We start from the raw sequence: 26866 nt of genomic DNA on the forward strand, positions 1-26866 counted from the left end.
TATTCACTATAATAATCGAACTGTATAGAAACAAGAATCTTCAATCCTAATCCACTGCCACATATTTCAGTATGGGTAAGTGTGAAGAATAATTGCCAGAAATTCTCATAAAAGATCGTGACTATACTTGTGCCTGTCAAGGAGGCGCTGAATTGCAGCATCCAATAAGGCGGATTTATTTCGCACGGTCTTCGATCTTTTTCATAGGTGAAATCTTTCATTTTTCATATTTGTTTCGTCCAGGCTGAGGCGAGCTCTGCATTTCTGATCATCATCATCTTTAAAAGTCATCAGCATCTCGAACTTATTATTCGGGTTAAATATCATAAGCAGATTATTGTTGGATATTTCCTGGTCGTTGAATTTGAGGGCATATTTCCCGTGAATTTCACGATCTAGATCTGACGCCATGCTCCAATTAACTGCGTCTGTAATATTTTGCAGATTATTGTTTATGAAAAGCTATGGAAATCTAAAGTTGAATTGAGGAGTATAGGCATTAGGCATAGCATATTTCAATCAAATGAAGTTTTAGGTGTCGCTCACATATTCAGTTATCATATGTTAAAATTAAACTAGCATAATTATTTGGAAACCCCTCCCTCTCCCTCGGTGGTTCAGTGATTACGTAATATGTGAACCTGGAACCATACTGTTTAGAAACATGACAAAGATTCAGTATTGACCAACGAAAGCCCTGAATGAACGTCCAGTGTAGAACAAATTTGATTACGTAATTTCCAGTGTATGAACAGTATGGTTCACTAAGGCCTAAGGGGTCGTTCACATATTACGTACGGCGTACCACGTACGCGTACAGTCATCAGTCGTGAGTCACTCACTGATGGGGAAGGAGGGGGTTTCTAAATGATTACGCTAGTGTAATTTTTCGGGACCTCTTATTATACTGCAGAGCCTGGTGAATATAATTCTTCTCATCCTCCAGAATTTGTCTCATCCCTACACATTGCCAGTCAAATAGCTAATCACAGTGTCTGTTTATAATTCCTTAACTTCACAAGATAATTAATCAGATCATAATCACTTTATAATTTATTATATCGCGCGCGCGCCCGGCCCAATATAATCCATTGCTCGCGCGTAATTCTGTACAAATTTATTAACGCGCGTTCCTGCATAAATCAAATGTAGACCTCTTTTTCAGCAAGCCAGAGGATGCAAGCAGAGTATCTCTCTGCTGAGACAAATCACACAGCCCGATCTTTTAATCTAGCTATCATCGAGCAATGGAAAGTATCAAATCCTACCACATTCAGTCATAAGATAACGATAACTATTTTAAGATCGAAATTAAAATCACTGTTTGAGATTTAAGTGATTAATAAGTAAATTAATTGACCAATAATTCGATCAAAATTTTATGTCGAGTAAGTGTAATTGCATCAAAATTCTCAGTATTTACGACAAATCCTGATGTGATGAGCAGAGTGATATTGTAGTGGTTCAATAGTTTGATGTAAAATTAAGAACCACTCAAAACTATTCTGTTTGAATCATTGCATCATACCGTGTATCTATAACAAGCATTACCCTAGAACGATTTGGAAATTGTTCACTTTACGATATTATATCATTGTTGATTTAGCGTTTAGCGTCGTTTAGCGTCGTTTAGCGTCGTGGTGACTAATCCCATCTTTCACACTAAACAAACACGGCGGACCACTCTAAAACCACTCAGTAGTCAGTATCTCATAGTAACAAACACGCCGGACCACTCTAAAACCACTCAGTAGTCAGTATCTCATAGTAACAAACACGCCGGACCACTCTAAAACCACTCAGTAGTCAGTATCTCATAGTAACAAACACGCCGGACCACTCTAAAACCACTCAGTAGTCAGTATCTCATAGTAACAAACACGCCGGACCACTCTAAAACCACTCAGTAGTCAGTATCTCATAGTAACAAACACGCCGGACCACTCTAAAACCACTCAGTAGTCAGTATCTCATAGTAACAAACACGCCGGACCACTCTAAAACCACTCAGTAGTCAGTATCTCATAGTAACAAACACGCCGGACCACTCTAAAACCACTCAGTAGTCAGTATCTCATAGTAACAAACACGCCGGACCACTCTAAAACCACTCAGTAGTCAGTATCTCATAGTAACAAACACGCCGGACCACTCTAAAACCACTCAGTAGTCAGTATCTCATAGTAACAAACACGCCGGACCACTCTAAAACCACTCAGTAGTCAGTATCTCATAGTAACAAACACGCCGGACCACTCTAAAACCACTCAGTAGTCAGTATCTCATAGTAACAAACACGCCGGACCACTCTAAAACCACTCAGTAGTCAGTATCTCATAGTAACAAACACGCCGGACCACTCTAAAACCACTCAGTAGTCAGTATCTCATAGTAACAAACACGCCGGACCACTCTAAAACCACTCAGTAGTCAGTATCTCATAGTAACAAACACGCCGGACCACTCTAAAACCACTCAGTAGTCAGTATCTCATAGTAACAAACACGCCGGACCACTCTAAAACCACTCAGTAGTCAGTATCTCATAGTAACAAACACGCCGGACCACTCTAAAACCACTCAGTAGTCAGTATCTCATAGTAACAAACACGCCGGACCACTCTAAAACCACTCAGTAGTCAGTATCTCTTTGTAACAAACACGCCGGACCACTCTAAAATCACTCAGTAGTCAGTATCTCATTGTAACAAACACGCCGGACCACTCTAAAACCACTCAGTAGTCAGTATCTCTTTGTAACAAACACGCCGGACCACTCTAAAATCACTCAGTAGTCAGTATCTCATTGTAACAAACACGCCGGACCACTCTAAAACCACTCAGTAGTCAGTATCTCATAGTAACAAACACGCCGGACCACTCTAAAACCACTCAGTAGTCAGTATCTCTTTGTAACAAACACGCCGGACCACTCTAAAATCACTCAGTAGTCAGTATCTCATTGTAACAAACACGCCGGACCACTCTAAGACCACTCAGTAGTCAGTATCTCATAGTAACTGGGATTAAGGTAGACAGACAAGTGCTCTGATTATAAACTTTTGAAGAAAGATAAAACGGATATCTAGCTACGAAAAATTAGCATTATATTGATACCAGGATCGTTTTTGTTAGTTTTTCTTCTCTTTTGCAAGATTATATCTTTTATGGCAGTTCTGGATTGACTGCTTGTGATATCTAGCTTAGGACATTCTCAAACTGCCATCTTCTACACTGACTTTTCTACACATTTCTTTCCTGAGACGGGAAGCTACGGGCAAATTCGGACACGGACTATCCATACCCTATGGGGGCAACCGGGTTACCGATTGAAGCGCTCCAGGAATTACTTGACATCTAGTATATACGGTGACCACAACTTCATGCTTCTTTAAAGTTGAAGTATTGTTTGAGACGTTATTTTTAGGCAAACTCGGCATTGAGGAAAAAGTTATTTAGACCAAAGATAACAATTATGTTACTTATACCTTCTATACTGCAAAAGCTCTGGAACAGAGAGATTTAATTAATGGGCCGCATCTCACAACAATGAGAATTTGATCAGCTGATTAACTAATTAACTAATTAATTAATTATCTAACTAAGCAATTATTCAGCAAGATTCGATCACTGAGGATCATTATAACACTCAGCATAAAAGAGCGCACATAATTCAAAAATTAATAAGAATTAGTACAACAAATATAAAAACAGATATATTATTTAATAACAAAAATTAAATAAGCAACAAGCACAGATCATATACATAATCATTGAGGGTCTTGTGGTTGTGTGAATCTGTGGTGTGTGTGACAAGTAAAACTCTGACTCCCAGTCTTACAAATCTGTCTGTCCTTTAGGTTTAATTGGGTGGTGATGAGGTACTTCCTCCACGTGACCACTAATTGGCGGCCACCATGATACCAATACAGTGGTGAGATGGAGGCCGGTTAGAGGCCGAATGGTGACCGTACCCGACCACCTATATCCCTGTACAGTCACTGAGCTTTCCCGTAGGTAGGTTTGAAGTACCTGCCAACTCCGGAGGCGTCACCCGTTCTCTCCTTCTTGCCTGCAATAACAGACTTGCTGACGGTGCGCAGATCGTAGGCTTGCCCCAACATGTACATGAGATCAATGAACATGGTGGTGATATTGAGACTGTATCCCATCTCACTGGACTGGTAATCGAATGGGAAGGAGTGGTGGAAGTTGTGGAACCCCTCACCGATAGCGCCGAGTGATACCAGTCTGTTCTCTGCAGGGTTGATACCACTGTCGTAGGGTCTGATACCGTAGTAGTGAGCCAGCGAGTTTACCAACCAGGTCATGTGCAGGGTGAAGACGTATCGTGCAGTTCCAGCCACGGTGAACGCAACAAATGCGTTCTCACCCCATCCGAAATAAGGGACTAGTGTGGGCATCAGAGCGCAGACACTCCAGAATAGGGGCTGATAGTACCTGGAAGAGAGAGGTGTAATTAGCTAATTTGAGTAATTAGCAAATTGGAGACAACAAATTAGGACTAGTTCTAAAAGTTCCTACAACGTCATTACAATATTACGAGATATATTTAAGCTGGTTTAACCCATCACAACCCACTATTACTCTGTAGAAACACACTATCCTGAGCTCTAAGATAACAGTGATAAGATAAGTCTACAGGTTATATCCTGAGCTCTAAGATAACAGTGATAAGATAAGATAAGGTTATATCCTGAGCTCTAAGATAATAGTGATAAGATAAGGTTATTTAAACTGCTTACTTGCGCTGGAACTGAACGATAGGATCGGAGAGAATGTCATCAAAGTTCAGCTTGTTTCCGTACTTCATGACATCAGGGTGTTTCTTCACTAGCAGCCAGCCAACATGAGAGAAGAACATACCTGAAAGGGAGGAATTTTTAAACTAAACAGCACTGTTTCTACTTTCTTGGTAAATTTTAAAACTGAGTTTCGAACCCACAACTTATTCCTTGACATTTAATTATCATCACACCGCCAAACCAAATAATTATAATAGTAAAATGACCTCTATTAGCGTTATATAATAGTAAACTGACCTCTATTAGCGTTATAAGGATCAGCATGGGTTTCACTCCATTTGTGGTGTACTCTGTGGTCTCTGCTCCATTTGTAGAGGTCATCTTGTCCAGCAAGAGTCTGACACAGCATTAGAAAACCTGGTTTTTTGGAACGATTAGAAAGCCTGGTATTTTAACAGCATTTGAAAACACGATAATGTCAATGACAGAGGATAACAAGCCATAGAGCGATGGTTTTTTTAAATCGTACGATCAAATCTGTTGTTAGTCGCAATTTAACCACTCACCTCTAAGTAATGGTCTAGCTTTGTAAGATTTGTGGGCCCAAAGTCTGTGAGCCCCAGCGGTTATCCCCAACCCTCCGAAGAGATACAGGAACCAGGAAAATATCAGGGTCGGCCACGAGGCGTAAAATAGGGACTGAAAGAGGTGGTGTTAGTACTAAATAGGTGGTATTAGTACTAAATAGGTGGTGTTAGTACTAAATAGGTGGTATTAGTACTGAATACATAATAAGACAATACCAGCTTAGGACTGTGGTAATCACGTGGGTATCATGAGTTCGGGACATTTTTGCCAGGTGATTCATTTTATGATTCATTATTAAAGCAGTGAGGGATGAACCACCCCACTGTATTCACCTAAAATCTCTTAACCAGAAAAATGCCGCTATTTTGAAATGAATGGCAAGTAGTGATGATCACCCAGGAATCAGGATAGATGAGAGCGTATCAAAATAAAAGTAAACGCATCAAGTTAATTGATACGGTAATCAGTTAATCAGTCTAATTAACTAATTACCATCAAGGTAATTACTAGCTTACTAGTTACTAGTTCAGCTGATGAAATATTCTACACAATAGAAACTGAAGTTGCGTCCTTCTCAGGATTTACATAGTCTTTATACAGCCGTGATATAAAGGTACAGAATACTATGAAAACGATTAGCCAGACTACTAACATAACTCTAAAATAACTAGCATTACTTTGATTGTTTCTAAAAACTAACAACACAGCTCAAGTGTTTAGATATTTGTAGACTAAAGTAGACTAAATTTAAAATATTTAATGTTGTAGATACGTGGCGACATTTATCCTGACTCTGTAAAAATTCCACTGTAATTTATTTAATTGATATTAATGCGTAGCGTACAAACACTGCACTAAACATGTTTAATTAATGTGCATAAGATTAGTCTATTTCCAGGCAGATTAATAAGAAATTAATGGAGCACTGAGCTCAGCTAATTGAGAGATAATTATTATACGAAATTACCCTCAAATTCAATGATTACCAATGATTACCATATTCATGATGATAACTTTTAGGACAGGTATTAAATTTTTTTTACCCCCATTTTTCGGGACGATAAACGTATAATTATTTAACTACAGCAGAGAGCGCTTAAAAGGGTCCTAGCAGCCCTTAACTTTTCCATCCTAGACAAATGATTATATTCACGATCAACAGTCTAATCTGCTACCGTTAAAAAGTTGATGTTATCCCTGTTATTGACATTTTGTTCTGAATACGGAATGATTGTGAATCTACGGAATGAACTGGGATCCGGTAAATATAAGAATATAAGCATCATACTGAACAGTTTCCAACTGAAATTATCACGCTAAAATGTACCGGACGGATTAAGGAGACTAGTAAAGAATGTGTGTGAATTGTTTTAATAACTAAAATATTTCCACTCGCCACATAGTGGGAGTCTTACAATCATGTGTTACAGTCAAGTAACAGTTTTTAGTGTCAACTAGCTAACGTTGAGTAACTTGTAGCAACTGTCAAAATTCAGCACACATAATGTATTGATCTGTTAATATGATATCAGTAATTAGGGAAGTAATAAGTGATTAGTGCATTAGTACAGGGAAGTATTAACTAACATTATAGAAGCCGATTAGGCCGAGGAGATGGAGCACACTCATATTATACACGTTGAACCAAACAATCTCCGATTTGAACTCCTGAAATATGTAAACATTGTTATCTTGGAAATATAATGTAAACATTGTTATCTTGGAAATATAATGTAAACATTGTTATCTCTAAAATATTATGTAAATATTGTTTAAATCTCTGAAATATTATGTAAATATTGTTTAAATCTCTGAAATATGCAAACATTATCCGTAAAAATACCCATGTTATTGTTTATTTATGCGCCTCTTAACATGAATGGATTAATTTTCGATCCATATTAGAATTTTTCATGAAATTTGATGCACCAGAATTGGAAATCATCCCCAAATTATACCTCAATTATCTAATTAACTAATTATCTAATTAAATCCCAATTACCTTGCTGCTCTCTTCTGGCTGATCATCGACCTCCTTCTCATGCACATCTGGAATGTAATCTACTGAGTTGTCATCTGAGGAACTCTCCGGTACGACCGGTCCTTCCTTACACATCCTATCTGTAGCTGGTATAGTGGTTTGTTAGAATGTTACATAATTATAGAGCAGTAAGTTTTAATATCTATTTTATAAGAATTTCAGAAGTTGTTACCGAATGTATTGATGTACGCGTGGGTTTATTTAGAGAACGTGAATAAAGACTGAATTGAAAACTAAAAATTGAAATAACCGAAATGATGCAAAATATGGCAGAAATAGTGAAAAGTTAGAACCATTTTCATGTAAATTTTTAGCCTTCTCGCTTATTTTAATTGAGTCAGTCTATGAGAAAATGAAAAAAAACGTTGCCCTCTTTGATAGGGAGAATGGCGAAACAGTTTCTACGTGTCGAAATGGAAGATCTCGATAAACGATCAAGCCGTTATTTGTTTCGCAATGTTTTAAAGAGTAACCTACAAACAGCAATCATCTTAAAAAATCCAAAAATACCCAACACACTAGTGATGGGTCCCTCTATAAAGGCGGAGAATACAACAACTGAATAGCAAACAAACCACATAGATATGTACCCTCGATAAGATCGATTTGTCGTCAGATCCCATCAGTCAACTCAACTCAATATTGCGGTTCTTAAGAACACAAGCTGTTAAGATGAATAAAAGTGATCACATAATAACGTAGCAGGAGAATATTTGGTCAAATCGACATCAAACCAAATTTAGAGAGTCCTGCGACTTGCGAGAGTCCTGTGAGGATACGACGCTAAAAAATAACAATTTCACTACTCTTATATAACGAAGGGGCAACTGTAGGTTATATTTCTTGTGACTATTCTGGGGAAGGGTAGGTAGGTTAAATAAAGGGAGCAAGGAAATAACTAAATAACACTAAATTCCTGCCCGTATGAAACAGTGACACTTGAAGAAAAATGTTGACAGGAAAAGAGAACATGAGTTTAGAAACGAAACCTTGTTATCTTTAAAACTTTAAACTACCCCCTCTACTTCTAGGTTTGTTATCTAGCATCCATCACAAGGCCAAGTTACAGCACGTCATCTCAAAAGTTCACGTGGCTAGCACAAATAACTTTAAAATTTCATCAAAAATTCCATCAAGAAGATATTGAATTTGCAACTAGCGTTTTTCACATGACATCAGATTGGAGAGAGAGAGAGAGAAGCAAGGCACATGATTGCTCGATTTACAAAACTTAACCTCGCGGTTCAATAATATATAGGCCTCGGCGAGGTCACATGACATTCATCAAATATATACCCTTGTGACACACGAACCCTCCAGAATAAAACCTTAACTTAATATTCTTAACAAGATTTCGCGACTGTGAACTGTAATACCGAACGCTGGTCTCAGAACGATGCTACTTTAATCTAATCTCAGGCTATAATTCTTTAAACATGATATGATAATATTTTTAGATTCGTAGCCAGACAAATATTTCTGAAAGTACTCCTTCCATGTTTGAGAAATTAATGAGCTAAATTCTAAGAAGTTAGGTTTATTTTAGGCCCCAGGGCGGGGGGCGGGGCAGGACTTTGGGCATGCAGTCTCATTACTATGAGGTCTCAAAAGATAAGGATAATTTGATTTGATAAGAAACGTATCTGAACTGGAAGAAATCAGATTTGCAGTCAGACCACAGCTGTTATTGATGTGTGTTATAATATTATACAACGGAGGTGTGACCCAGTGGCTGGTTTATTATTGGTTCTATTATATTCTGTTAGTATGCAATGAAGCAGAAACAGGCATCTGCAATCTGAAAAACCCATGTAACCCATGTTTTCACTATTATATACTATCTGTGCTCAAGCAGGAGCTTATTGTTAGGGGAACAGTGAGCGTTTTCTAAGAATTATTGTTTCAGTAACACAGTACTCTCAAAGTGCGTATATTATATATAATATATATCATGTAGTAGATTCTAATGATCAAATATAAAATATTTCCAAGAAATATAACCCAGCTGAAATCACCTCATTTTGGTAGAGATATGACCTGATATAAATCATGAAGTTGTATAATGTAATCACGGAATGTACCAGTGTCCAGTACCACTAGCTCTTATCTTACAGTGTATAACACCTACCAATTACCAAGGAAATTGTATTAAATTCAAACGTCTTGGTAATCAAATATAAGACTTATTAATACCTGACACACGTGATTAAGATATAAGACTAGATAATATTTAACACGCACGACTAAGATATAACATTATAAGACTTGATAATATTTAACATGTGACTAGTCACCATGATAACTCTTTATCACTAAAACTTAACATACATATTATGTGACATAAAGTACTGGATTGCAGGCAGTGGAAAAGGTCAACCCCAAAAGATAAGTAACTAACTGTTTTACCACCTCTAATATTTGCTATATATTTGCTATACATCAGCGGAGACAGCCTCTAATATTTGCTATAGAAACAGTCTCTCCCTCTACGACTCTACTAGAGACAGCCTCTAATATTTGCTATAGAACCAGTCTCTCCCTCTACGACTCCACGAGAGACAGCCTCTAATATTTGCTATAGAACCAGTCTCTCCCTCTACGACTCTACTAGAGACAGCCTCTAATATTTGCTATAGAACCAGTCTCTCCCTCTACGACTCTACTAGAGACAGCCTCTAATATTTGCTATAGAACCAGTCTCTCCCTCTACGACTCCACGAGAGACAGCCTCTAATATTTGCTATAGAACCAGTCTCTCCCTCTACGACTCTACTAGAGACAGCCTCTAATATTTGTTATAGAACCAGTCTCTCCCTCTACGACTCTACTAGAGACAGCCTCTAATATTTGTTATAGAACCAGTCTCTCCCTCTACGACTTTATTAGAGACAGCCTCTAATATTTGCTATAGAACCAGTCTCTTCCTCTACGACTCTACTAGAGACAGCCTCTAATATTTGCTATAGAACCAGTCTCTCCCTCTACGACTCTACTAGAGACAGCCTCTAATATTTGCTATGGAACCAGTCTCTCCCTCTACGACTCTACTAGAGCTGAGACAGCCTCTAATATTTGCTATAGAACCAGTCTCTCCCTCTACGACTCTACTAGAGACAGCCTCTAATATTTGCTATAGAACCAGTCTCTCCCTCTACGACTCTACGAGAGACAGCCTCTAATATTTGCTATAGAACCAGTCTCTCCCTCTACGAATCTACTAGAGATAGCCTCTAATATTTGCTATAGAACCAGTCTCTCCCTCTACGAATCTACTAGAGACAGCCTCTAATATTTGCTATAGAACCAGTCTCTCTCTCTACGACTCTACTAGAGACAGCCTCTAATATTTGCTATAGAACCAGTCTCTCCCTCTACGACTCTACGAGAGACAGCCTCTAATATTTGCTATAGAACCAGTCTCTCCCTCTACGACTCTACTAGAGACAGCCTCTAATATTTGCTATAGAACAAGTCTCTCCCTCTACGACTCCACGAGAGACAGCCTCTAATATTTGCTATAGAACCAGTCTCTCCCTCTACGACTCTACTAGAGACAGCCTCTAATATTTGCTATAGAACCAGTCTCTCCCTCTACGACTCTACTAGAGACAGCCTCTAATATTTGCTATAGAACCAGTCTCTCCCTCTACGACTCCACGAGAGACAGCCTCTAATATTTGCTATAGAACCAGTCTCTCCCTCTACGACTCTATTAGAGACAGCCTCTAATATTTGCTATAGAACCAGTCTCTCCCTCTACGACTCTACTAGAGACAGCCTCTAATATTTGCTATAGAACCAGTCTCTCCCTCTACGACTCTACTAGAGACAGCCTCTAATATTTGTTATAGAACCAGTCTCTCCCTCTACGACTCTACTAGAGACAGCCTCTAATATTTGCTATAGAACCAGTCTCTCCCTCTACGACTCTACGAGAGACAGCCTCTAATATTTGCTATAGAACCAGTCTCTCCCTCTACGAATCTACTAGAGATAGCCTCTAATATTTGCTATAGAACCAGTCTCTCCCTCTACGAATCTACTAGAGACAGCCTCTAATATTTGCTATAGAACCAGTCTCTCTCTCTACGACTCTACTAGAGACAGCCTCTAATATTTGCTATAGAACCAGTCTCTCCCTCTACGACTCTACGAGAGACAGCCTCTAATATTTGCTATAGAACCAGTCTCTCCCTCTACGACTCTACTAGAGACAGCCTCTAATATTTGCTATAGAACAAGTCTCTCCCTCTACGACTCCACGAGAGACAGCCTCTAATATTTGCTATAGAACCAGTCTCTCCCTCTACGACTCTACTAGAGACAGCCTCTAATATTTGCTATGGAACCAGTCTCTCCCTCTACGACTCTACTAGAGACAGCCTCTAATATTTGCTATAGAACCAGTCTCTCCCTCTACGACTCCACGAGAGACAGCCTCTAATATTTGCTATAGAACCAGTCTCTCCCTCTACGACTCTACTAGAGACAGCCTCTAATATTTGCTATAGAACCAGTCTCTCCCTCTACTACTCTACTAGAGACAGCCTCTAATATTTGCTATAGAACCAGTCTCTCCCTCTACGACTCTACTAGAGACAGCCTCTAATATTTGCTATAGAACCAGTCTCTCCCTCTACGACTCTACTAGAGACAGCCTCTAATATTTGCTATAGAACCAGTCTCTCCCTCTACGACTCTACTAGAGACAGCCTCTAATATTTGCTATAGAACCAGTCTCTCCCTCTACGACTCTACTAGAGACAGCCTCTAATATTTGCTATAGAACCAGTCTCTCCCTCTACGACTCTACTAGAGACAGCCTCTAATATTTGCTATAGAACCAGTCTCTCCCTCTACGACTCTACTAGAGACAGCCTCTAATATTTGCTATAGAACCAGTCTCTCCCTCTACGACTCTACTAGAGACAGCCTCTAATATTTGCTATAGAACCAGTCTCTCCCTCTACGACTCTACTAGAGACAGCCTCTAATATTTGCTATAGAACCAGTCTCTCCCTCTACGACTCTACTAGAGACAGCCTCTAATATTTGCTATAGAACCAGTCTCTCCCTCTACGACTCTACTAGAGACAGCCTCTAATATTTGCTATAGAACCAGTCTCTCCCTCTACGACTCCACTAGAGACAGCCTCTAATATTTGCTATAGAACCAGTCTCTCCCTCTACGACTCTACTAGAGACAGCCTCTAATATTTGCTATAGAACCAGTCTCTCCCTCTACGACTCTACTAGAGACAGCCTCTAATATTTGCTATAGAACCAGTCTCTCCCTCTACGACTCTACTAGAGACAGCCTCTAATATTTGCTATAGAACCAGTCTCTCCCTCTACGACTCTACTAGAGACAGCCTCTAATATTTGCTATAGAACCAGTCTCTCCCTCTACGACTCTACTAGAGACAGCCTCTAATATTTGCTATAGAACCAGTCTCTCCCTCTACGACTCTACTAGAGACAGCCTCTAATATTTGCTATAGAACCAGTCTCTCCCTCTACGACTCTACTAGAGACAGCCTCTAATATTTGCTATAGAACCAGTCTCTCCCTCTACGACTCTACTAGAGACAGCCTCTAATATTTGCTATAGAACCAGTCTCTCCCTCTACGACTCCACGAGAGACAGCCTCTAATATTTGCTATAGAACCAGTCTCTCCCTCTACGACTCTACTAGAGACAGCCTCTAATATTTGCTATAGAACCAGTCTCTCCCTCTACGACTCCACGAGAGACAGCCTCTAATATTTGCTATAGAACCAGTCTCTCCCTCTACGACTCTACTAGAGACAGCCTCTAATATTTGCTATAGAACCAGTCTCTCCCTCTACGACTCTATTAGAGACAGCCTCTAATATTTGCTATAGAACCAGTCTCTCCCTCTACGACTCTATTAGAGACAGCCTCTAATATTTGCTATAGAACCAGTCTCTCCCTCTACGACTCTACTAGAGACAGATTCTAATATTTGCTATAGAACCAGTCTCTCCCTCTACGACTCTATTAGAGACAGCCTCTAATATTTGCTATGGAACCAGTCTCTCTCTCTACGACTCTACTAGAGACAGCCTCTAATATTTGCTATAGAACCAGTCTCTCCCTCTACGACTCTACTAGAGACAGCCTCTAATATTTGCTATCGAAACAGTCTCTCCCTCTACGACTCTACTAGAGACAGCCTCTAATATTTGCTATGGAACCAGTCTCTCCCTCTACGACTCTACTAGAGACAGCCTCTAATATTTGCTATATAACCAGTCTCTCCCTCTACGACTCTATTAGAGACAGCCTCTAATATTTGCTATAGAAACAGTCTCTCCCTCTACGACTCTACGAGAGACAGCCTCTAATATTTGCTATAGAAACAGTCTCTCCCTCTACGACTCTACGAGAGACATCTTTTTTGACGCTGAAGGAATGAATATTAAAGATCATAAGTATTGGCGGACGTACCTAATATCATATCAAATCCAAAAATAGATCCTCCGAAAATAAATCCTCCAAAATTACATCCTTTAACTATTTTCGGCATTATGCAACCTCAGCCTGCACAATGGAATTTATGTTATTTTCTGCAGATCTAATTATGTATGATGTCCGAGACTTATGGTAGGATTTTAAAATTCACTTCTAAAGGATTAACTCATTGGTAAATCCATGGAGCTTCTTTCTGGAGATTAAACAGTTAAGTTAAATATGGGAGGAAAGGGCTCTGCTCGGCCCACGCCCCACGTGACCATCTAGTCTCACGTGAGCACAGTGCACCTGACATAGAATTCCTGGAAACATTATACTGTGGATCGGGACTGTCACGTGATATATCACCGGGCAAAGATGTTTTCTTTGTGTGCAGTACAGTGGTTCCAGATAATTCCAGTGGTAATATTAATACAGCTTACTGATAAACAGCTTCTAGATGGACTATCTGATCAAAGTATTATGAATTATGTCTGCTGATAATACCAAATCTTGTTTTCTACGGAAATACAGCAAGAATTCAGCTGTAACGAGAGATGTAAGTAATGACTAAGGATTGCCTTCAATAATAAGTTAGTATTACTTTTAATGAAATGTTGAGTTTGATTTGAAGAACATAACTTGTTTTGACAATCTGATGTACGCTACTCTAGAAAAATCAAGAATAACTGACGTTAAAAAATCACGCCCAACTTTTAAAAGTTAAGATAACTCTCAAATCCAATCTTTCAATGTAATTACAGTAATGATAACGAAAAGAAATGATAACGAAAAGACACGTACTCAGTGTGTGATTTTTGGTTGGACTGTCAGAAAAAAAGTGTGACTTTCAAAACGTCTTAACTTGAGATTTGAGAACCGGTTATTCGGGTTACTGGAGTTATTAAATAACTTAATATCAAACCTCATACAGTCATATTACCAAACCAGTATTATCCAGAAGTTATAATTAGAACCCATAAAAAAGTAAGCTGAAAGCGAAATTTGATATAAATCTAATTCATAACCACACGCTAGTAAGATAACAAAGCCGTGAACTGTCAGCGATGCAGTGATTTGTATGTTAGACCAGTCACGATGTCACGTGCCACATTCACCAGTCACGTGACATATTCAACCGTCACGAGACATTGTCTGAGAGTATTGTGAGAGAGAATGAACGGTAAATGTTCATGTTATATGTTTACATGTAGTTTACATGTGGCAGACAATCACAGGAATTACTGGAAACATCCCGCCAAACCAAGAGAACAAGAGCAAGAGAAATGTAATGACTATTATACAGTGTACACATTTGGAATACACGACCATACCAGCCACATTCAGTAGTAACAAGGTGTACTCAATACACGGAATAGGAGAGATACCTCATGTTAGATAGTTTATAGGAAAAGGGAAGCAACATACTACATGATACATGATATCAGTTCTTCAGTAGAGCACCGCCTCGCCACAGTTTAGATAGTTTATTTATATAAATATAAATATTTATTTATATAAATACAAATAAAGGGAAGCAACATACTACATGATAAATAATGTCAGTTCTTCAGTAGAGCACCGCCTCGCTACAGTTAAGATAGTTTATATAAATAAAGGGAAGCAACATACTACATGATACATAATATCAGTTCTTCAGTAGAGCACCGCCTCGCCACAGTTTAGATAGTTTATTTATATAAATATAAATATTTATTTATATAAATACAAATAAAGGGAAGCAACATACTACATGATAAATAATGTCAGTTCTTCAGTAGAGCACCGCCTCGCTACAGTTAAGATAGTTTATATAAATAAAGGGAAGCAACATACTACATGATACATAATATCAGTTCTTCAGTAGAGCACCGCCTCGCCACAGTTTAGATAGTTTATTTATATAAATATAAATATTTATTTATATAAATACAAATAAAGGGAAGCAACATACTACATGATAAATAATGTCAGTTCTTCAGTAGAGCACCGCCTCGCCACAGTTAAGATAGTTTATACAAATAAAGGGAAGCAACATACTACATGATACATAATATCAGTTCTTCAGTAGAGCACCGCCTCGCCACAGTTTAGATAGTTTATTTATATAAATATAAATATTTATTTATATAAATACAAATAAAGGGAAGCAACATACTACATGATAAATAATGTCAGTTCTTCAGTAGAGCACCGCCTCGCTACAGTTAAGATAGTTTATATAAATAAAGGGAAGCAACATACTACATGATACATAATATCAGTTCTTCAGTAGAGCACCGCCTCGCCACAGTTTAGATAGTTTATTTATATAAATATAAATATTTATTTATATAAATACAAATAAAGGGAAGCAACATACTACATGATAAATAATGTCAGTTCTTCAGTAGAGCACCGCCTCGCACAGTTAAGATAGTTTATATAAATAAAGGGAAGCAACATACTACATGATACATAATATCAGTTCTTCAGTAGAGCACCGCCTCGCCACAGTTTAGATAGTTTATTTATATAAATATAAATATTTATTTATATAAATACAAATAAAGGGAAGCAACATACTACATGATAAATAATGTCAGTTCTTCAGTAGAGCACCGCCTCGCTACAGTTAAGATAGTTTATATAAATAAAGGGAAGCAACATACTACATGATACATAATATCAGTTCTTCAGTAGAGCACCGCCTCGCCACAGTTTAGATAGTTTATTTATATAAATATAAATATTTATTTATATAAATACAAATAAAGGGAAGCAACATACTACATGATAAATAATGTCAGTTCTTCAGTAGAGCACCGCCTCGCTACAGTTAAGATAGTTTATATAAATAAAGGGAAGCAACATACTACATGATACATAATATCAGTTCTTCAGTAGAGCACCGCCTCGCCACAGTTTAGATAGTTTATTTATATAAATATAAATATTTATTTATATAAATACAAATAAAGGGAAGCAACATACTACATGATAAATAATGTCAGTTCTTCAGTAGAGCACCGCCTCGCCACAGTTAAGATAGTTTATACAAATAAAGGGAAGCAACATACTACATGATACATAATATCAGTTCTTCAGTAGAGCACCGGATCGCCACGCCCAGAGGATAATATAAGTGCACATAATACACAGTGAATGATCCAGGTTTTCAATAAACAGTTGTCATGCAAATCAGAACTGAGCATAGCGTAGAATAAATTACAGAGAATCATTGACCAACATGAAAGGTTCTCAAAGTTCTGCTAACACCATAAACAGAATGTAGATCAAAGAATAAATCAAATACTGAGCACCAGCACCAGCTGGTTACTATATAACGATTTCAAAGAACTAGTAGTTTCTACTTTTCTACAATAAGTGCATAATGTGGTGAGACACAAGTTGTGAGGCCAGTAACTCGTCAAAGTTAGTAGTTACAAAGTTAGTGGAGCTGCGAATAAGTTTGTAAATGTTCCTTACGTTTCCTTACACCTAGTACTACTCAGACACGCTCTACAAAAGATTCGGGTCACGTTGCAAACAGTAGTAGCTAGATGAAGTATTTGAAGATAATGATGTTATTACACCTGTGTTATAGTGGTGTACAGGACATGTTTCAGGCATATTCAGGGTATGTTCAGGCATGTACAGGACATGTTTCAGGCATATTCAGGGCATGTTCAGGGCATGTACAGGACATGTTTCAGGCACATTCAGGGCATGTTCAGGGCATGTACAGGACATGTTTCAGGCATATTCAGGGCATGTTCAGGCATGTACAAGACATGTTTCAAGCATATTCAGGGCATGTTCAGGCATGTACAGGACATGTTTCAAGCATATTCAGGGCATGTTCAGGCATGTATAGGACATGTTTCAAGCATATTCAGGGCATGTTCAGGCATGTACAGGACATGTTTCAGGCATATTCAGGGCATGTTCAGGGCATGTACAGGACATGTTCAGGGCATGTACAGGACATGTTTCAAGCATATTCAGGGCATGTTCAGGCATGTACAGGACATGTTTCAGACACAGGATCAGTAGCATACTAGTATACTCAAAGAACTCAGACACGCTCTACAAAACGATATTCAGGTCACGCTGCAAACAGTAGCTAGATGAAGTATTTGAGCTTATAATAGTGGTTAATTGCTGTACATAATGCCAGATAATTGCAGTACAAAAGCAGGACAAAATTCAGTTGAATGCTGCACGGTTAGTAGTAGTACCGCGACCGGCTGGACACCGGACGGTTAGTACCAGTAACGGTCATATGACACATTCAGCAGTAGCAGTACCGGCTGAAGATAATGATCTCATTACACCTGTGTAGTGGTGTACAGGGAATGTTTCAGGTACGGGATCAGTAGCATACCAGTATAATACCCTGGGGTATAATCACTGAGACAAAGAAAGTGCTGGAACGAATCCAACTCCAGCCAAATCTAACAGTGGCGTGGTGCCAAAGTATATCTGTATCAGCACTTGGCTGGCTTTTAGGTAGAGTTAAATCAGCACTTGGCTGGCTTAAACTAGCAGTTCATCAGGATAATACCTCCTAAACTAGAGATTAATTTGTGCTGAAATGGGGCTAGGATAAGTCGTGGCCCCTCTCAAAGTATTGTATTGTATCAGATCGTGGAGTAGGTGGTCTTCTGCACCTTTTCCGCCTCGACATAGTAGAAAAAACCTAGACATGTTGCTTGCACTAAACACAGCGTAATATCAACAAACCCAACCAAAATTACGTTAAAATAATCATTGCACGTGCACGTGTGTGTAATAACCCTCGTTACCCTGGTTACAACGCAACTGAACGCAAGTTCATATTTTTTCGTTTCATTTGCACGTGGGCGGTCGTACAGACATTGTACAAAGGGAATTCTCTGGATTTTAAGTAAGACTAGCGACCCAGTAAGAAGCCCTTCAGCTCGATTTTAGTCCAAAAGCAGGTGACTGTAAGTTCAATGAAAGAAAAATAACTAATACAGTTTCTACTAATTTTCTACTGGAGTGACAACTTAAATATGGAGATTGGCTCGATATTTCCATATCATATCTAGTCTTATTGTATTTGATTGTACCCTTAAATAAACATAACATGGAACATAACAACACCCTCTCCGGCCTCCACGAACCTCAAACCTGGTATCGTGTGTGCTATCTGTGTCACGTGACCCGGAACCTGATATCGTGTGTGCTATCTGTGTCACGTGACCCGGAACCTGGTATCGTGTGTGCTATCTGTGTCACGTGACCTCAAACCTGGTATCGTGTGTGCTATCTGTGTCAAGTGACCCGGAACATGGTATCGTGTGTGCTGTGTGTCACGTGACCCGGAACCTGGTATCGTGTGTGCTATCTGTGTCACGTGACCCGGAACCTGGTATCGTGTGTGCTATCTGTGTCACGTGACCCGGAACCTGGTATTGTGTGTGCTATCTGTGTCACGTGACCCGGAACCTGGTATCGTGTGTGCTATCTGTGTCACGTGACCCGGAACCTGGTATCGTGTGTGCTGTGTGTCACGTGACCCGGAACCTGGTATCGTGTGTGCTATCTGTGTCACGTGACCCGGAACCTGGTATCGTGTGTGCTATCTGTGTCACGTGACCCGGAACCTGGTATCGTGAGTACTGTGTGTCACGTGACCAGGAACCTGGTATCGTGTGTGCTATCTGTGTCACGTGACCCGGAACCTGGTATCGTGTGTGCTATCTGTGTCACGTGACCCGGAACCTGGTATCGTGTGTGCTGTGTGTCACGTTAGACACCCAAATCGTATAGCCCAAAGCGGGACGTCCTATTGGTACGGGTATTGTAACTCTACGGATGATCTCGAAGTTGTCGGCACATGTTGCAATATTATTTGTTTTATGGATCGTTTCAATGTTATGATAGTACACACTCAAACCAGAAGAAGCTTCCAAATAATAACGAAGATGATCTCATGATATTAACAAACTATAATCGAAGTTAGTTAACCTTTTAAACATTCTACATTATACAATGAGGAATTACAGCTCAATATTCAGATCGTTTCAATGTTATGATAGTACACACTCAATCCAGAAGAAGCTTCCAAATAGTAACGAAGAACGATCTCATGATATTAACAAACTTTAATAGAAGTAAGTTAACATTGAGAGTTGAGACATTACAGCAATATTCAGCAAGCTTTGATCAGATATGTTACTAGATATTCATTTTCGTTTACTTTTCTGCTCGATATTGTATTTCACTTGGCAGCGTAATTCTTTTTTAAAATGACAAACGGTGAGAATGACGTCCTGGTTGATAAAGACGACCAGCAACAAACAACTTGGACAAGGAATGATAAGATGTTGTTGATATGTTGTCTTCTATGCGACTTTGCAGATGGAACAGAGTTGGATTTGCCTGGTTGGTGTAACTTTCAAAGTTGTATCTACTTCTGTCCCGATTTATTTTTGAAGTGAACATTTGTAATTTCTTTCTGTACATTGCATTTTACAAGATAGTCTTCCTTGTATTGAAAACCCCACTCCTACTCTGTATCACACACGAGGAAGCCTGATAACCATATTTCCTCACGTATCAGGAATGTTAACTCAACAAGTTTCATGTGACATTGGACTGTCTCATTGGAAAGAAGGATTATTGGATTGCATTCTGTTCTTCTCCTTAGCAGTTTCAGTTATGATTGCAGGACCATTGGCAAAAAGGTAGGGTAAAAATATTTTTCTAGAAGTCTAGACAATTTTAACTGTAACCAAAAATTCGAAAAATAGATTTAATGATATTGTATCTCAGGTTTGGAAAACGGAAGACGGTTTTAATCTCGCTATATCTGAGTGTATGCAGTTTAGTTATCTGTGGCATAGTTGCAAACTTTACAGCTCTTCTTCTTTCTCGAGCCCTCCTTGGCTTTTGTTGTGGACTCAGATACAACAGTCTTTATGCTTGGGCCGCTGACATAGCTTCCAATAGAGAGATTCTAGACAACATTTTATTGATAACATACATATTCTACACTGCCGGGTCAATGTGGTCATCAGTGTTGGGGTTCTACTACTTGATTGGATTGGATGGAGGAAGTTTCTACTTTTCTCGACATTGCCCGTACTCATTCTTCCGATCATCATGGTTCACTTCTGTGTAAAAGATACAAAAGGCCCACAAAATGAAGGGTCAGAAGACGAAGCAGAACAGCCAGAAACAGTGACTGTTTCAAACTTCGCAGCTAGAACCACAAAAATAGGGCTGCTCATTGCTTGTGTTACTTTTAATGGCTGGTTGACCACCCTCCTCGTTCCAGCGTTGATCCAGATGCTGAAGATCAGGGAAGCAGGACCGACCCATCATTGTTCTCATACCATGACTCAAGGGCCGGAACTCTTGTTACTGGCACTTGTTAACTTCGCAGGTATACCCTCTTTGTTCCTTATACACTGGATAAGAGACAAGATTGGATTTCGTAAACTGCAGGGGTTTGTTTCCCTAGTATACGTAGCAAACTTTGTACTGATGCTCACACAACAAAACCTTGCGGTAGCGATTTTAACTAACTTCATAACGAAGTTTTTGGACGGGATAATTTGCTTGGGCTACACCTATGTCCTCTACGACGTGAATTACTTCGGAACGTCAAACTTTGAAGTAGGTGCTAGTATCGCAACCGCAATTGGCTTGATTGGGGGAGTGGCTGGGTCGGGCATGGTCTCATTTGCCTCCACATCATCTGTTATAATCACTGCTGTGGTGGTCAGTGTGGTTCAGGTTATGGTTGTTGTTTCTATGACAGAGGTTCAGTAACAATATCAAGCTGAATAGGTGAGCAGGTTTAAATAGACACGGACAGAAGGTTAGATAGGAAAGTGCTCAACACATGCTGAAAATAACGAATCTAACCTGGAACTAGTTCTAAATCAGAGGATGATTCCCCTCATAAGAAGCCCGGCTGGAGACCCAGATATTAGTAGACTGTCTAGAACAAATCATGAATATTCAGTGTACTTGAAGGTCTAGTGTACAAGGTCTAGTGTACATTGTACAAGGTCTAGTGTACCAAGTCTAGTGTAATATAACTGTGTCTTGGTATAGACGAATAATATTACTTATAGACTAGATAAAAAACCGAGTAGTTTGTAAGTACACTGGAACTGTATTACTTTGACATTATTAAATTAGCAACCGTTATAGCACAATCCTAACTCATGAGGCGCAGGCTGCAATACATATTTTAATATTTAAATATAATACATTATGTAATATAACGCATATTATACGAATCAGGCGACTTTTCAGGTAATACGGCCTGTAACAAGGACCTGCATAATAATAATAATACGTATTATGTCTCTAGAGACTTTAATAATTTCATGTACCTAAGGTACATACAACCTAGGGTACCTAGTACCTACTATTAATTTACAAGGACGTAGTACTCAAGTACTGTTTGCTAGTAAAATATTGAAAAGTACATACCTTACTCGGGAATCTTATAGCGGATTAATTTATGACTGGGAAAATTAATGACCGGGAAAAATATGGCGGAACTTCCCAAAACCCACCACTTTATCCCAGTCATAATATTCCCGAGTAAGGTAGTTAAATAGTATTACTAAAATAGTGTAATGTTATGAGATATAAATAGATAACATACGCTAACGAATCTATTTAACATTATGTAAGATAACTTAGTACTTACTGCAACATATAGAAAACTCAGTATTTTTAATTACCCCTTTTATTTTGAAATATTACCATTCCTTTATGACACAACAATGTACACGCCAATAAGTATAACTATTTAGACTGATACAACAATAGGTGCTAACTTAAGCTACTCTCTTGTAATGCTACTCTAAAGAAAACTTACTCAAACCGTTAATTTAAATCTCATGACGTCATGAATCGAGCGTTGATCATTAACAAGAATAAACAAAAATTCTCAAGAATTCTTAAGAATTCACGAGAATTCACAAGAATTCTCAAGAAATATTCGGAAAGAATAAAATTTTATTATGCACGGCAACGCACTGAGCAGAGTAAAATCAATAGTTTAACAGCAGACTAAAGGCACAGCGATTATTAAACAGCACATTAAGAAGACTATTATTAGAAGCCCTAAGAAACAAAAGAGAAACCGTGAGATCGCGTACTCTAATATGCAAAATAATATGCAAAATAATACGTGAATAATATGTAAAATATGGTGAGTAAAACCTGTTGAATAGCGGTTATATAATAGACATTACATTATATACACCCCTATAATATAACATGTAACTATAATTACGGGTCAGTACTGCAGTGATATCACATACACTACAGGAAACTATACCAACACAAGACACCCAACATCAAACATAACCTACATCACCACAACAAAACTATTAACTGATAATAATAATGGCGCATGTAGGTATAAGTGCAGCAAGAGAAAAGAGTAATAATCACACATCATCACAACAGAGCAGTAGCAGCACACACACACACACACACACACACACACACACACACACACACACACACACACACACACACACACACACACACACACTCACACTCACACACACACACACACACACACACACACACACACACACACACACACACACACACACACACACACACACACACACACACACACACACACACACACACACACACACACACACACACACACACACAGTAGTCACACCGCCTACAGATCATCCCATCCCACTGCAGTTTTAACAGTGAAGTGGCGTGATTGGGGTCACGTGATTTAGCGGGGAACCAGCCTCATGCCTTACCAACCTCACTCACAAGGGGGCTGCTCGAGAGCGCTACTAAAGTATAAAACACTATTATTATAGTGATAGCATTTAACCACTATATATAGGAAACAAAACTATAACACAAGTCACTCCCCTTCAACATCAAACATAACGTTATATTTTTAGTGGCGTGATTGGGGTGACGTGATTTACACATTACAGGAGAACCAGCCTCACTCTATACTAGCGGGAGGGCTGCAATACACGCCTTACTTTCCAGTCTGACTCTAGTTAAGGGGCTACTATATATTATCAGACGACTAGTTGGATAGTGAGGTGATTTGCTAGAGTAAGGGCCGCAGTGCACGGCTCACTGCTCCTCATGTGTAATAATAGAGTACCCCGGCGTGTGGGTACGTAGTGTGTAGTTTATACCGAGCTAACCGGAAAAACCAGCACTTGTACCTAAATGTAACTACTCTGTGTCTAATTGGTACATCACACAATGGAAGATAAACTAATGAGGACATTAAAGAGCTAATGTGGAGATTAAATGTAGTGGACAAAAGCTTGCAAGCTAGTCTAGGAATCTAATCCAATCTTCTGGTAATCAAACCTCGCACGCCTTCAAATGGAAGTACCACTTCGCAAAATTACAGGTAAAATGCGGCATGGTGGATTCATGTGACGTTATGTTTATTTGTTTAAGCATTTGTTAAGGATACGGTGCGTTGGAATAACATTGATCTTCATTTATATGAATTAATCGTTTCAGTGTACAAATATAAACTATGCAAGCAACAATGCAGCAATGTATAATATTAAGCAGGAACGAGGAGGTCCGGCAAAACAGGCGACTAGAAACCTACATATGAGCTGTTCTCTGAATCATGCTTTTTATTTATCACGCGATACTCGTCAAACTGGAATTAACTCCAGATCATGATATATAACGCCCAGTACGGGGCCTACAGAAACGTGAAGAAGGAAACCTGAAACTAGTAACAACCCCAGGTGAGGGTCCCCTGTGACCTGTTGAGAACACGAACCCCGGAATACTGGAAGTAGTGGTTCCCCTGTGACCTGCTGTGAGCACGAACCCCGGAATACTGGAAGTAGTGGTTCCAGGTGAGGGTCCCCTGTGACCTGCTGAGAACACGAACCCCGGAATACTGGAAGTAGTGGTTCCAGGTGAGGGTCCCCTGTGACCTGCTGAGAACACGAACCCCGGAATACTGGAAGTAGTGGTTCCAGGTGAGGGTCCCCTGTGACCTGCTGAGAACACGAACCCCGGAATACTGGAAGTAGTGGTTCCAGGTGAGGGTCCCCTGTGACCTGCTGAGAACACGAACCCCGGAATACTGGAAGTAGTGGTTCCAGGTGAGGGTCCCCTGTGACCTGCTGAGAACACGAACCCCGGAATACTGGAAGTAGTGGTTCCAGGTGAGGGTCCCCTGTGACCTGCTGTGAACACGAACCCCGGAATACTGGAAGTAGTGGTTCCAGGTGAGGGTCCCCTGTGACCTGTTGAGAACACGAACCCCGGAATACTGGAAGTAGTGGTTCCAGGTGAGGGTCCCCTGTGACCTGCTGAGAACACGAACCCCGGAATACTGGAAGTAGTGGTTCCAGGTGAGGGTCCCCTGTGACCTGCTGTGAACACGAACCCCGGAATACTGGAAGTAGTGGTTCCAGGTGAGGGTCCCCTGTGACCTGCTGTGAACACGAACCCCGGAATACTGGAAGTAGTGGTTCCAGGTGAGGGTCCCCTGTGACCTGCTGAGAACACGAACCCCGGAATACTGGAAGTAGTGGTTCCAGGTGAGGGTCCCCTGTGACCTGCTGAGAACACGAACCCCGGAATACTGGAAGTAGTGGTTCCAGGTGAGGGTCCCCTGTGACCTGCTGAGAACACGAACCCCGGAATACTGGAAGTAGTGGTTCCAGGTGAGGGTCCCCTGTGACCTGCTGAGAACACGAACCCCGGAATACTGGAAGTAGTGGTGAGGGTCCCCTGTGACCTGCTGAGAACACGAACCCCGGAATACTGGAAGTAGTGGTTCCAGGTGAGGGTCCCCTGTGACCTGTTGAGAGCACGAACCCCGGAATACTGGAAGTAGTGGTTCCAGATTTACATCTTTTATATGGTTACATTCTATGATATGTAGAGCTTCAGCCGCGATGCTCCTATATTAAGATAACGTTACATGTAGGTCACGCATAGTCACGTACTGTGCATGTTAACTTCGTAGATATACGGAGGTGACTCAACGAGGGAATTCCGTAGAATTTCATAACTTTTAAAGCTCATGGTAATCTATTTATAGACTTTTAGAATATGCGGTCTGGCTTGAGAGGCATGACTAGGCGCACTTGCTGTTTCTTGTAAAGGAAGTTTGTTCAGTACAGGGGGCGTTGTATTGTAAGTCAAGAATTTGGCAGGACAAACGCTGTTATCTTAAATTGTGAACTCTAATATTCGTATCACTTGATTAACTCTAATACAATTATAAAACGAGTTTGCCAGCATTTCTGCTTTCTGACTGGATACCAGACAGTGGAGCTGGTGGAACTTACAAATTTGTGGTATGTATAAAATGTTATAATAAGCTAATTAAACAATGCAATTTAAACTTTTAAATTTCAAACTTTTATATTTACGACTCTACTCATTTTTGGCAAGAAATCAACATTCAAAACAGATCATATTGATATTATGTTACAATGGAATTTATCATAATATCACTGTATGAACGAGGTACATTTGTTTCCTACTTGACTTTTGCAAAAAGGATCAAATAGGGATTTAAGTAGTTGGGTTAGGATATAATGTGAGATGGCTCGTCTAGGTGGTGATGAGAAAACTCTTACTTAAATTTTACATCAAGGCGAGATTACACTTGAATTTGGGAATCAGTGATTTGTCACTAATCTGTCACTAATTTGTCACTAGAGAGAATTAATCCACCTATATGTGACATGATTTATACGGATTATGGAGCAAACCTGCAGAATTACTCAGTGCACGAGAGTCCAGCTAATTAAACAGTACAGCATGGCGGTTAAAAGCTCGGAATTGTAGTAGAATTACACTAAAAGCTCGGAATTGTGGTAGAATTACATAATATCTCGTAATTTAAAGGCCACCTTTCCGGGGCTGTGGTATAGTTCCACTGGTATTAAACTGAGTATTACTATTACTGATCAGCACTCTAAATAACAATGAGTTCAACTATAAGCGTACTGTATTATATCATTAATGT

At 39.5% G+C, this 26866-nt stretch overlaps 1 protein-coding gene across 1 annotated transcript in view; it reads right to left on the minus strand.

Moving 5' to 3' along the window:
* Nucleotides 1-3716: 3716 nt before the first annotated feature.
* LOC134814539 (delta(9)-fatty-acid desaturase fat-6-like) overlaps nucleotides 3717-26866 on the minus strand; it is a 64589-nt gene continuing 41439 nt past the window's right edge. The window contains exons 2-7 of the mRNA XM_063822703.1: nucleotides 7356-7480; nucleotides 6941-7021; nucleotides 5332-5464; nucleotides 5063-5182; nucleotides 4766-4886; nucleotides 3717-4460 (exon numbers count right to left, since the gene is read on the minus strand). Coding sequence (XP_063678773.1) covers nucleotides 3998-4460; nucleotides 4766-4886; nucleotides 5063-5182; nucleotides 5332-5464; nucleotides 6941-7021; nucleotides 7356-7469 — 1032 coding nt within the window. The 5' untranslated portion in view covers nucleotides 7470-7480 and the 3' untranslated portion in view covers nucleotides 3717-3997. The remainder of the gene's footprint in view (nucleotides 4461-4765; nucleotides 4887-5062; nucleotides 5183-5331; nucleotides 5465-6940; nucleotides 7022-7355; nucleotides 7481-26866) is intronic.

This window comes from Bolinopsis microptera, chromosome 4 (assembly GCF_026151205.1).
Source record: "Bolinopsis microptera isolate Bmic1 chromosome 4, MBARI_Bmic_1.0, whole genome shotgun sequence".
Lineage (NCBI taxonomy): Eukaryota > Metazoa > Ctenophora > Tentaculata > Lobata > Bolinopsidae > Bolinopsis > Bolinopsis microptera.